At 42.0% G+C, this 11,958-nt stretch overlaps 1 protein-coding gene across 1 annotated transcript; it reads left to right on the top strand.

Moving 5' to 3' along the window:
- Positions 1-6,935: 6,935 nt before the first annotated feature.
- On the top strand, positions 6,936-10,971 carry LOC139328054 (protein boule-like). Its single transcript, XM_070958167.1, has 11 exons — positions 6,936-6,959; positions 7,821-7,949; positions 8,253-8,344; positions 8,498-8,552; positions 8,658-8,748; positions 8,906-9,066; positions 9,861-9,932; positions 10,029-10,064; positions 10,149-10,247; positions 10,387-10,479; positions 10,831-10,971. The coding sequence occupies exons 1-11, from the start codon at positions 6,936-6,938 to the stop codon at positions 10,969-10,971; spliced, it is 993 nt and encodes a 330-aa protein (XP_070814268.1).
- Positions 10,972-11,958: the final 987 nt, after the last annotated feature.

The following is an 11,958-nucleotide window of genomic DNA, read 5'->3' as shown; positions in this document are numbered from 1 at the left end:
TGCTTGAAAAAAATTGTCCTGGAGGAAACACTGAACTTCAGTTTTATTGCAAGTGTTATGTGCTTTGATGACAGTCGAAGTGGGACAGTAAAATCTGTAAACTTGATCAGTGAGAGTAGCTTAATATGCTAAATCTATCTATTGCATCTCTCTCTGATTCCTATTCTTTCTGTTGCGTGTCCCTCCCTTAGGTTTCTTGCTGTCCCATTTGTGTGTGTGGCTTCGTTTTCCCACATGCTGCCAATCAGCCTGCACACCTGTAGCCCATCCACTCACTGAGCTCCTGCAGTATATAAACCCCAGCTCTGCACTCCAGGCTTCATCAAATGCTTCAGTTTGTCAGTATGCGCCTAGCACGATGGCAAGTCCTGTTAGTACTTTCCTTGTGTTTGTGCTTGTTTTCGTGTCTAAATCTGGTGGGACTCTGTGTTCTCTGTGTGCCTGCTTCTTACAGTGTTTGCTAATCCACCTTCCAACCAGCTCCTCAGCTCTCCCTGCTCGCTCCCCTCCGCCATCATTCTGACTCTGATTCTCTCCAGGCCTTCATATCAACGTCTTATCGATTACATTACATTACTATAAAACCTCTATTAGTGACATCTGTGCTTTCCCTCCAATGACAAGTTCATCACCGCTCTTAACTGTCACACACCTGTGAATTAAAACCACACTCTGGCTTGTACTCAGGAGTGTGGTCAAATAGTCGAAGAAAAATAATTCTTGTGCCTTTCCCAAACCACTTCTCTTGTCCTGAACAGAAAATATCCCGAGGTGAAGGAAAGACGTGAAGGAGAATTCATTAGACTGAGGAAAAGAGAGTACTGAGAGAATCCGACAGCAATGATGAAGATACAGTGATGTGAAGATGTGACTGTTTTGTTTGATGCGGGCTATGAAAGCATGGACACCCAGAGACAAACAGACAGACAGATCTGTGCTCAGGCGCCGCTCGTCTCCTCCCTGAAACATCTGTATCCTCACAGCGCCGCATGATCATAAACCGTGATGAACTAGTCCTGGGACACATGTCCAACCTGCAACCAGGCGCTGTGTCTCCCTCTTCATCTCCTTGCTGTTCTCAACAAACTATTTTCATTCCCAGAGAACGGCTTCATCACGGCCCTCAGTGTCTCACGCAGACACACAAGGTACCCTTTGGTGTCTGTGTGAGATGCACCAGGCTTTCAAATAATTCCAGTGTAAACCTCCAGAACCATATTAGAATACAGAAATATTAAATTGAAGCATTTGCATTTTCAACACCAACACATTACTGTTGGACTCTCCATGTCTGAACAATATAACACTAGATACTAATATATAATACTTACTAAGACATTGTCAACGTTTGTGGCTTGTTTTCATGAGAACAAAGGTGGTTCAGTTAAGAAACCTGCTATATTAAACATTAATCGAGACATTAAGAACAAACAAACATCTGAATTACGTGCATGTGTGAGTTTGGTCAAGCATTGTAGAGGAAAACACAGTTCATCGACAGTTTAGGGGTTCAAATAGAGTGTCACTGAAAGTTCAGTGCCTGTGTAATCAAATCAGAGCATCAGGTTATTGTACTCAATACAGGATTTCATATCACATGCTAATTCACCACGACACTCGCTGAATTTGCTCAGTCCAGATCTCGTGAGAACACGTTGCTGAGACGAACGGATCTTCCGGAGAATCTGTTGCTGAGACAAGATAATTTTCTCCTCATGTCTTGTTCTGAAAAAAAGCCATTTTAATGATTTTAGTGAGGGAAGATGTAAAGTGAAGGAGCTCGCGCAGGCTTGCTGGCTGTTGTAAAATGTTTTCAAACGAATGTGAGTGCATGAAAATAATTGTTATATTTATGCAAGATGGGCATAATGTGCTCGCCACATTGTGGGGCAGCATTATCTCCTTTCCTTTCGTAAAGGATGCTCCAGTGTATTCTATGCGAAAGGAGATACGAAGGGAAGCTCTGATGCACCTTTCCTGGGCATGTAGAGAATTCAAAAGGCTCTTGTCGTGGCTGCTGCTTCGATACTTCCAGGTCATTTCACTCAGTTGGGAACCTTCCTCAGCGTAAGAGACTGGTCGACCACCCACAGATTTTACCGTGTCCCACAGACACACAAAAGTCATCATACCTCAGCCGTGCTACACTGCCATCTATCAGGCACTGAGAACATAGCAAATTGCTTTACAAACTGGCACAAAGTAATAAAAATAATGTGTCAGGATGGAAGAAAAGAATGGGTCTGGACAGAATGAATTAGACGTGCATAAGAAAAGTAACGCAGCCTTTGGTTCCACTTTCCATGTGCGTTATATAGACGCTGATAATATACACTGTTCAAATACCTGATTTATCACCATCTGTATGGAAGAAGTGTCTGAACTCCTCATGCATTTGATTGAGTCTGTTCAATCAAATGGATATCCCAAAAATGGAGTGGAAGAGGAAGATCTGGACGGCCAAAACGTCACTGATGATTCCACGCAATGCACTCATAAATGTAACTTGACTTGAATTCTGCAAGTCATCTGGTCCTTCGTCTAAGGCTCAGATGTATTTTCCCACTGCAGCATGGTCGGCCCATAAACACTGGTGGGAATAAGTTGGATGTGAAGCCTGGATGCTGTGCAGGCTATATGATCTGTGTTTTGCCGTGATAAACAAAAGTTGACAAGAAACACAGTCAGTAGGAAAGCCCTCCTCCTCTGATAACCTAAACACACTCGCATGCAAAGACACACACACATGATTGCATATACACATATTCACACTCAAAGCCACATGCAGTTGATCATATTTGCCGGTGAGGTCCTATGATTGTAACATAAACAAAATGGAGCACAAAGAGGGAGGTCTGAGCCCTGTAGTCACCTGAGTATTTGCAGACATGAAAGGTGTGTGGTTGTGAGTTTGTGCCTGTGTGTGTCTTTTGCCTGCTCTCTCACATGTAAGGCTGACCTCGCCGTGCTCTGTGCTCAGACTACAAAGCGAGTTCTGCTCGACTCATACGAGCTCTTTTGTTGAACCATCACATCTTCTCCGCTGCCACCCCCGACACCACCCCCAGCAAACCCACTGCCATTTACAATAACAGATGAATAAATGGATGAAGGGGAAAAACAGTGCACTGAAACCACAGTGGAACTCGGTAATGGTCAGCCAGGCCCACCACGCCTCAGCAAATGTTTGTCCAAACCTGTTATTTCTGGCATTGTACTGTCTCAAAGAGATCATTTTATTCTCCAAGAGGAATGCAGCAGCTATAAATAGTCTGGAGATGAAGGAGGGGAAATCAGAGATTTGTAGAGTAATTACAGAGCCAGAGTCAAACCCTTCTGTTATGGCTCATTTTTCATCAACCTCTGTCTCCACGACTGTCTGACTGACTGACCGACTGAGATAAAATGGCAGTTTTCTCTCTGGAACATTCATGTCTGACCTGATATTTGACCCGATTTTATCTGCTTTCAGTTACTCTGTGAGTCTCACGGTTTTAAGGCACAGTCAACATTTGGGGAATTCTGCTTGTTTGTCACTAAATAAGAAGATTAGGCAGTTTCAGACAAAACGGTCCTCACAAGAAAACGGCATTTGTTTTCCACGACCTTGGTCAGAGTGGTTTGACAAAAGCGAATGGCAAATGCTGTTGTTTGACGTTTTTATGGCGTCATTTGTAAAGGCTTTGATGACATTCTGCCAATAGGTCAGATCAGTTGTGTCAGTTTGGACAATGAGGACAAATGACACAATTTGGCGTAAAGTTGGCAGAACTTAGCTTGGTGCAAAGACTGGAAACAGAGAGAAAATTAAAGCTCTATTGATACAAAGAAACCACTTTTCTTCAAGTCCAAAACCCTAAATGGCAGGAGCCGGGAGCACCATTTGTACGATCAGGAGAGAACCCAAGACCTGCCCAAACACACTGTGTTTGTTACCTTACGCCACCTCAACCACAGAGCTCATTTCTGAGACTTCATACCTGAAACTTTCAATCAGAAGGAGTCCGTGAAAAAATAGTGTTACATAAGTGGCAAATCAGAACAAAACAAATGCTGCATGCCTTGTTGCGTCACGTTGTAATGGATTGTGATGGATTAGGTACATTTTGCTCAGTGTCACAGCTGCATCAATCAGTCCAGACATTACTCGTTGCTCGCCTCTCAAAATGCTGGGGCGCTGATTGAGATTTATCCAGATCCTAATTCTGGAATAACATTCCCAGACCTGTTGGTCTGCGTTTGGCTGACAGGCGGGTCTGCTCTGGTCCTTTTCCTGCAGCACAAAGAGCCCAAATAACCCAGATCCTGACATTTCAGGGAAGCAATGCAGATGACAAAATAAACAACCGACCAAATGTTGTATCGTAGCATGAAGTAAAGCTCAGGGGTTTGTGTCCAACGGGAAGAAAATACATGGGAGGACAATTAGCCATGCAACTCCCATCTGTGGTCATTTTTGATTTAAGTTAATTAGATTTTGAGATGAAATAAAGTTAACACACTGCCACGGCAGAACCTTACATGTGTGATCACAAAAGAAATATTTAATAATAATAATAATAATAATACTAAGAAGAAGAAGAAGAAGAAGAAGAAGAAGAAGAAGAAGAAGAGTATAATATTGGAGGAAATCACGGTAAGCACTAGTCAATACAAACAGCAGAGCTAAAACAGCCAAAAAATAAACCTGTCACACTTTGCTCTTTTGTTTTCAGAGAAAACTCAAACTGCCAGGCGAGTGGCCCTGACAGCATTTGTGTCTTAAATGAACTTTGTGGAGTATAAAAGGATTTTTAGCTGGTAAATTGCTGTAATTATCAAACATGCCCTTCCCATTTTGCACAGTCAGACCTCGTTGGCAAATTCACCCGGCAATTAACAAAAACTGGAAATGAATGACAAGTAATGGTGTGGTCCACATTACTCAGATGAGGACAAACAATCTGGAGAAAGGAGGCTATAATGATGGGAAACGTGCGAGACAGGCAGAGAGGAATGACACACTGAAGCTAACAGGAGTTTTTTTGTTGAGAGGAAGAGGATTTGAAAAAGTGTTTGCAAATCTATCCACAGTATTACAGATGTGTTGTAGGAAAACCTAAATCTTGCTGTCTGTGTATTGTCTTGATCATTCATTACTGATATCAGCAGCTGTGAATCAGGTGCTTTTCTCTCTGTTGGAGACGCTTTGTAGAGCAAATGGCAGTATTTCAGAGCACTTTGTCACCGATCACAGAGAAAATCTACCTCCACGAGGCTTGTATGCAACATCCACATGGGCTACTTGAAGGACTGTGAGTGGAAATGTAGACGCGTTGAAGCTCTGACTGCGTCACATGGATCTATGAGAATTTTCTTAGGATTTTCCTGCCTGTGAAATGTGTCTGTCCGTAATCATAATCTCATAAACTGAAGGGAAATGTATTGAAAAAAAACAAAAACAAACATATTTTAACTTGAAATACAAGTCCAGTAGATTTACCCAAACCATTTGTGATTAATAGACTATTTAGAAGTCAGTTACTGCTTTAAGATCTAGCAGAACACTGTGCAGTGGTTTGCCACTCTTGAATTCAATGGGTGAAGGACGTGACTAAATATGTTGAATTCAGCAAAAAGAAAGCAGTTTGTAGTTGTCGCCATACCATTCAACTTTGACCTCACTGAAAGCGTGAACCATCACTCGTGTGTCAAGTATAAAAAGAGCAAAGAAAACCTCTATGAATACCTCCAGAGCTTACTTTCATCATCTTATTTTTCATTTTGATATGACACAGACAGCATGAAGACCATCCCTATGAGACATTTTTATTCGCAGAGAAATTGCGCCCCTATGTGGACAGTATGTAGTAGTGCACACATCTGGCCTGTAATACTTTCATCTTTACTGAATTTTCTGAATACTGAATACTGAATCTCTTCTCTTTATAATTATTAATTTGTTCAACTGTTTAGCACAATTTAAGTAAAAATTAAAAAGAAAAATGTCTTCCACTGATACTGCGATGAAACCATGGCTGGCATGTATATTTCCAGAATTTTAATTTTCTTATACAGTGCCTATAAATAGTATTCTCTCCATCATTGCCACTGTACACATACCCCTTACATTTACACAAGGGTACACAGAGTGAAGTCATTGGTGGAGCATGTCTTTTTCCTCTGTCTGATACACTAAAATGTTTCGCTCATATTTTACAAAAGCATAACTTTCAGTGATGTTGCTCTTCATAAAGGACTCCCATTTGGTGAGACGCTTTCACAAACTTATAGGCTTTTTTTTTTCTTTTTTTAGCAGGTAAGTGACTCTATCGCGCTTCTTCTTCTTCTTCTTCTTCTTCTTCTTCTTCTTCTTCTTCTTCTTTCTCTACATGTTATTTATTATCCTCATCAATGGATGTTGCAGCTAATTTTCTTCATGCTGCCATCTGGCGGTTATGCCAACTTTTTTTGTTTTATTATTAATATTTTTAAGAAAGCTAAAAAATTATCTCAGAGAAAATATTTAGAGGACACCGGGACCGAAAGGTAAAATATGTGAGAAAGATGCGACACACTCTTCAGAAACCACAGCGCGGTGGCCTCCAATGAAATATGAAAACTGAACATCATCAGTAATAAATACTGGACTCCATTTTTTTTTTTTTTTTTTTTTCATCCCCGGCACAAAGACATACCGTTGCAGGTGAAACCTGTCGCTAACGTCCGGCACACGAAGTGACGTATGAGCTCGTGAGTGGCACCAGAGTTCAGTAGCAGCACGCGGTGGGCGGGGAAACGGAGGGGGGCGGGGGGAGCTTCGGTTAACGGGACGGGAGGTGACTCATGAAGCACAGCAGCAACATCTTTGCCAAATCTTAATAGGCGATAATTAATTTGCCATTAAAGTGTACATACGTGTTTTAGAGACAGAAGTCAACCAGTTGAATGTGGCTATGGAGGTGGGGGAACCAAACGCGGTGAGTGGACCGCCGAGTCCGCCCTCAGCACAGCGCTGCTAAGTCCTTTAGCTAGCACTGCAGCTTTCATGGTAGTTAGCTAGGTTAAGTCACGCTAGGGCCAAGTCATTTGAACTTCAACAAGGGTTGGTTTCTCATGTCAGTGTGGCACTTAATTGTGAATTTGTTGTTAGTCAGTTCATCCATACGTACATTCATCATGAACTTTACTTTTACTTCTTCTTCTTTTCTTTTTTTTATCTGTTTTCATGTAGCTAGCGGAGTTTGGTAAAAAATCAACCAGGCAAGAAAATGCTAGCATAAGCTGTAAAGCGTTAAGAGGGTCAACCTGTTTGGAGGGTAAGCTAGGAATTTTATTCACGTTAAAGTTAGCTAAGTAGCCAACCAAAGAGTAATACTTGGAGGATATTAAGTTATATTTTCAGTGTTTGGTAATGGGTAATATTCACATTTTGTGAACGAGTGGCGCTTTTTGACTGGGAAATACTTTTGGTTATAATGGAGTTAAAGTTGGCATAGTTTATCTTGCAGATAAGCTAATTAAAACAAAGAAGCAACAACTCGTTTTACATATTAGATATTTGTTTTTCTTGGTGCTTGATTTTTTTTTTATGATGCTCATTTATTCATTGCCATTGTTTACCCATATGTCCATTTTACATCTGTGGTGAAAATGTACAGAAATGAACAGTTGGCATCTTTAACGACACCACAGAGACAGAAGAAGAAACTGTAGACAGTTTTATGAAACTTTGGCCACGTTTTGTGACTTATTGTTGTGAATTGTAGGTTTAATCTTCTCGCAGGTGCATCAGCTGTGTCTGACTTTTATTCAAGTTCACATCCTGCTTTCCATCTCAGAATGGCCGCAGCTCCTACACCCCTGAAGCGTTACCTTCAGAGAACCACGATGATGCCATGACCCACCATAACCCCTGCCTCGGCACTGTCATCCCCAGCCGGATTTTTGTCGGGGGAATTGACCGCAGGGTAAGAGCTGAAAATTTGCACAGGATGAGTGCACGTTTAGCCATGTGTGTGTCTAACTGTAGGAGGTTAGACACAAGAAATTTGAGACAAGAATGAACACAATTCATAGGAAACCTGTTGTTACTATTGTCTAAATTCGTCTAGTAATCATTCATCAAGTGACATGCAGGAACCATGTGTTTCTTGACCCTGTAATGTTGAAGCTACTTGAGCGGCACTCTGTGTTTTGTTACTTTGTCGTGTTGCCTGTACCATCTTTTGGGGAGACGACACAGGTGAAAGCGTTTGTGTTTGTTTAACAAGGTGAGTGAGAGCAGCCTGCGACACGTCTTCTCTCAGTATGGTGGAGTAAAAGAGGTGAAGATTGTGGTAGATCGCTCAGGAATGTCAAAGGGGTGAGTTAATTGCATCATTGCTGTCACATACACTTAGTGACTGATGAATAGTGCATGCAGCCATGACTCAGTCCTTAAATTTTGAGCATTACTTGCAGATTTAGAGTTAAGCAGTTAAAGCATGGGCTGTTTTGATTCTGTCTGTTTGAACAGATATGGGTTTGTGACATTTGAGACTGAAGATGATGCACTGAAAGTTCTTAATGATGTAAGTAAAGCAGGCCATTTGCAACTAAACTTTAGTTCTATAACGTATATCTACCGGATTTGTTGTCTAATGTGTTTGCATGTTCCCTCAACTGTTATGTTGAAGGCTAATGGAATACATTTGAAAGACAGGAAGCTCAGCGTTGCTCAAGCTGTCCGCAAGCAGCAAACAGCAAGTAAGTGGACACTTATAAACTGTAAATGCTTTAACATGTGGCTCAATTGTTTGAATTCCTACGTGATATGAGGCGTTTCTCTGGTAACACAGTTACAATGATTTGTTGATGATGATGATTTTGAAATACCAAGTAAAAGGCACAGGATTACTCTTCAGTGGCGTCCTTCTTCCTACAGCTAAGCGCATCTCTGTTGCCAACCCTGACTCTACCGTACCTCTGCCGATGTCCTGTGGGACCCTATACCACACTACGTCCACAGGCTATCCATACACCTATCAAAACGGAGTGGCCTACTTTCACTGCCCCACCACGAACCATCTGCCTCACCACTGGCCTGTCAGTTCTCACTGGTATCACACACACATAACACTTCAAAAGAAAGTTCACTTTGAGCTTTCAAAAATGTATCTCCCATTGAATTCCTCTGTTAAAGCAAGGATCCACTTGTATGGCTCAACATTTACTACAGACTAAGGATTTATTTATGCTGATTGACTGTGAGGGATGCTGGTGGGTTCAAGTCAGCAGCAAAGCAGCATTGCACAAGAATGCAGCGTTCTGCAGACTTTCCCATCAGCCTGCACTTTCCACAAATAAATATTTTATTTGAATCTCTGTGTGGGGTAAAATCTATGCAGGTGGGCTCCACAAATAAATTCCAGATATCGGAAATGTCAGTTACATAAGCTAAGGCAGCTGGCCGATTAAGAGGTTGAGTGTTTCTGCTTAACTAAAGGAAATTGAAATAAAAAACAAAAAAACAAATGGAAATAAGTATTAAGACAGAGCTACACCAGCTTGATGAGTCCACATTTCAAGACTGAATCCATCATATTAGGCTGCCCCACTCCAAAAGCTGTCTTTTATTTCAGCCTTTATTGCTTTCATTAGGAGACACCACTGTTATATATGGTTATATTAGAGCATTTCCCAGAATGAGTTGGTAGTGGGAAGCAGATTAAACTCATTGTTGATCGATCAGTCGGATTTAAAAAGAAAATAATGCAAACTATTGTGGAGCTCAGGGGGTAAAGCAAGAATGTTTCACACACCACAGATGGGTTTGGGAGTGAGGTGAGCACCAAAATGAATAACCACTGTGTGATTTGTGAATGCTGATCCTCCTGCAGCCTGCTCCTCCAGTGATGCATCCTCAGGCCCATCAGCCTGTGTACCAGCAGCCGCCCTGTCATCTCTACCAGGTCAGCTCAGCCCTTTAGCAGTTCACTGATTTCTCACCATGTCATCATTTATCAAGTACAGCAGGAGTTTGAACAGTCTGTTGTCTCTCTCCCCAGTATGTCCCAAACCAGTATCAGTGGAATGTCACCCAGGTAGGCGAGAGAAAGCCCTTCATTGTTAGTAGTTCAGGAGAAGTTGGGCAACTGCTCACCAGTTGTCAATGATTTGTTGTCCAGTCGCTGGTTCCCTCAGGTCCAGTCATGTACTCCCATCCGTCAGAATATCTATACCAGCCCCCTAACGAGGGCTCTGTCCTGGAGAACACCACACAAGAGGTAGAGTTTCACCAGGGAAAGAACATAAGTACCGCCATGACAGGAGTCAAATACTGTTACTGCACAGCTGTGAATCTGGTGCCATGTGTTCAGTAAACTTGTTCTGCACTGGAGCTGACTTTGGTCTCTTCTCATGCAGCTTTTAGATCCCACGGTGCAGCAGATTTACCCACTGTATCCTCAGAGTGCCGAAGGAATGAGACCCGTTGTCCTGCAGCATGACCCTGCAAAGGTGAAGGACCTTTTGTTATATAACAGAGCCGTCCACAGTGGGGAAACCATTGACAGTAACAGTATCACCAAGCCAACCTAGATTGACCAGTCACATGCTCCTTTTATAAGCTTCTACATTATTGCAAAGACAAGAGTTAAAATGATGGAAATCTTGTACTAGCAGAACAGCAAACAGTGTCAACTGGTTATCACAAGGGAGGAGTGTTATATTCCAGATGAGAAAGTTATTGTCCTGCCTTTGAGACATTGTGTTGTGTGTGTTTTTTTTGGACTGGATTGTCATGTTTGGACATTCCTCTCCATTTCTGCAAACATCCACTGAGTCTTAATGTCATATTTTTCTCCGCAGAATCAGACGTTTCCACACTTACATGTCCATCCGCAGCCAAAGTATCGCCGACACATCAACCACAAGGACCATCGCTGCCTGCCAGAAGCAACAGAGCCACCAGACTCCTCCACGCTTCACACTTCCCAAACTCTCATGTAGACTCAACCTACAGACAGCTTCTCAGGGACCTGCAGCACAACCTCCAGTGTCAGCTGAGTCTTTCTTCTCACTGGATTGAACTCACATTTCATCCGTCAGCATTTAAAACTTGTGCCTTACAACATAATTCACTACGTTTCATAGCACATGAGAGGACTTCTCACTTTGTCTGACTCACTGGACGTGCAGCAAACATCAGCTGTTGTAGTTACGATAACACCATAACTTGGCGATGACTAAACTGTATGTTGCAGTCTGTGCTTGAGACTGAATGATCTGTGATGCAGGAGGTGCCACATTGTGATTCAGGGATTTTTTTTGCATTTCTCAGAAATTTTGAAGCTAAATTTGAAAAGCTGAAATTCAAATGTGCCACCAAAATGTCAACTCAGTGTAGTTTTTGAGCTCGGATCCACCGTCTTTTCTAGTTTGACTTGAACCCTTTTCTTGTTTTTGTAAACATTAACTTTTTATGGTTTGCCTTAAACTTAGCTACATACACACAAGCACCGTGATGTAGCTCAGAGATCTTTTTTTCCGTGACCATGTCAACTCTCTTTAATTTACTGTACAAAGAAACAAAGCTTTCCATCCTCTGTGGATCAATGATCACCTTTATTCAGAAGGAAGTGAAAACAGCAGCAATGTTGATTTTACGCAGCAGTATTATCACTTGAGGCTCAGTGAGCTCATGGGTGAATGTGAACAATGTGGGATGCCGCATCTTGTCGCCTCCGCTGGCCTTTATCACTGCTGGGACCTTACAGGATCTTCTGGTCCACTGTCTGACTGGTCCTCTGCTTGTGACATTTTAGAGCCACTCTTAAAAACATAATTTTATAGATTCAGTATATATTTATGTGTAAGACCAAAACTATGTCAGGAGCATTGAGCAAATTGGAGAAGTAGTAAATATGAAAGCATGCAGGGACAGATATGTGATCACAGAACATGTTGAGAGCGAGTCTGTCTGTTGGGCTTTGTTTG

The sequence above is a fragment of the Chaetodon trifascialis genome, chromosome 24 (genome assembly GCF_039877785.1).
Source record: "Chaetodon trifascialis isolate fChaTrf1 chromosome 24, fChaTrf1.hap1, whole genome shotgun sequence".
Classification (NCBI taxonomy): Eukaryota; Metazoa; Chordata; class Actinopteri; order Chaetodontiformes; family Chaetodontidae; genus Chaetodon; species Chaetodon trifascialis.
Note: the sequence above shows the minus strand (reverse complement) of the source record. Positions and strands in the feature narration are given on the sequence as shown.

Coding starts and splice junctions, on each gene's coding strand:
- LOC139328054 (XM_070958167.1), top strand. CDS start 6,936: ATGGAGGTGGGGGAACCAAACGCG. Junction 8,553..8,657: donor CACTGAAAGTTCTTAATGAT/GTAAGTAAAGCA, acceptor GTTATGTTGAAG/GCTAATGGAATACATTTGAA. Junction 8,749..8,905: donor TAAGTGGACACTTATAAACT/GTAAATGCTTTA, acceptor TTCTTCCTACAG/CTAAGCGCATCTCTGTTGCC.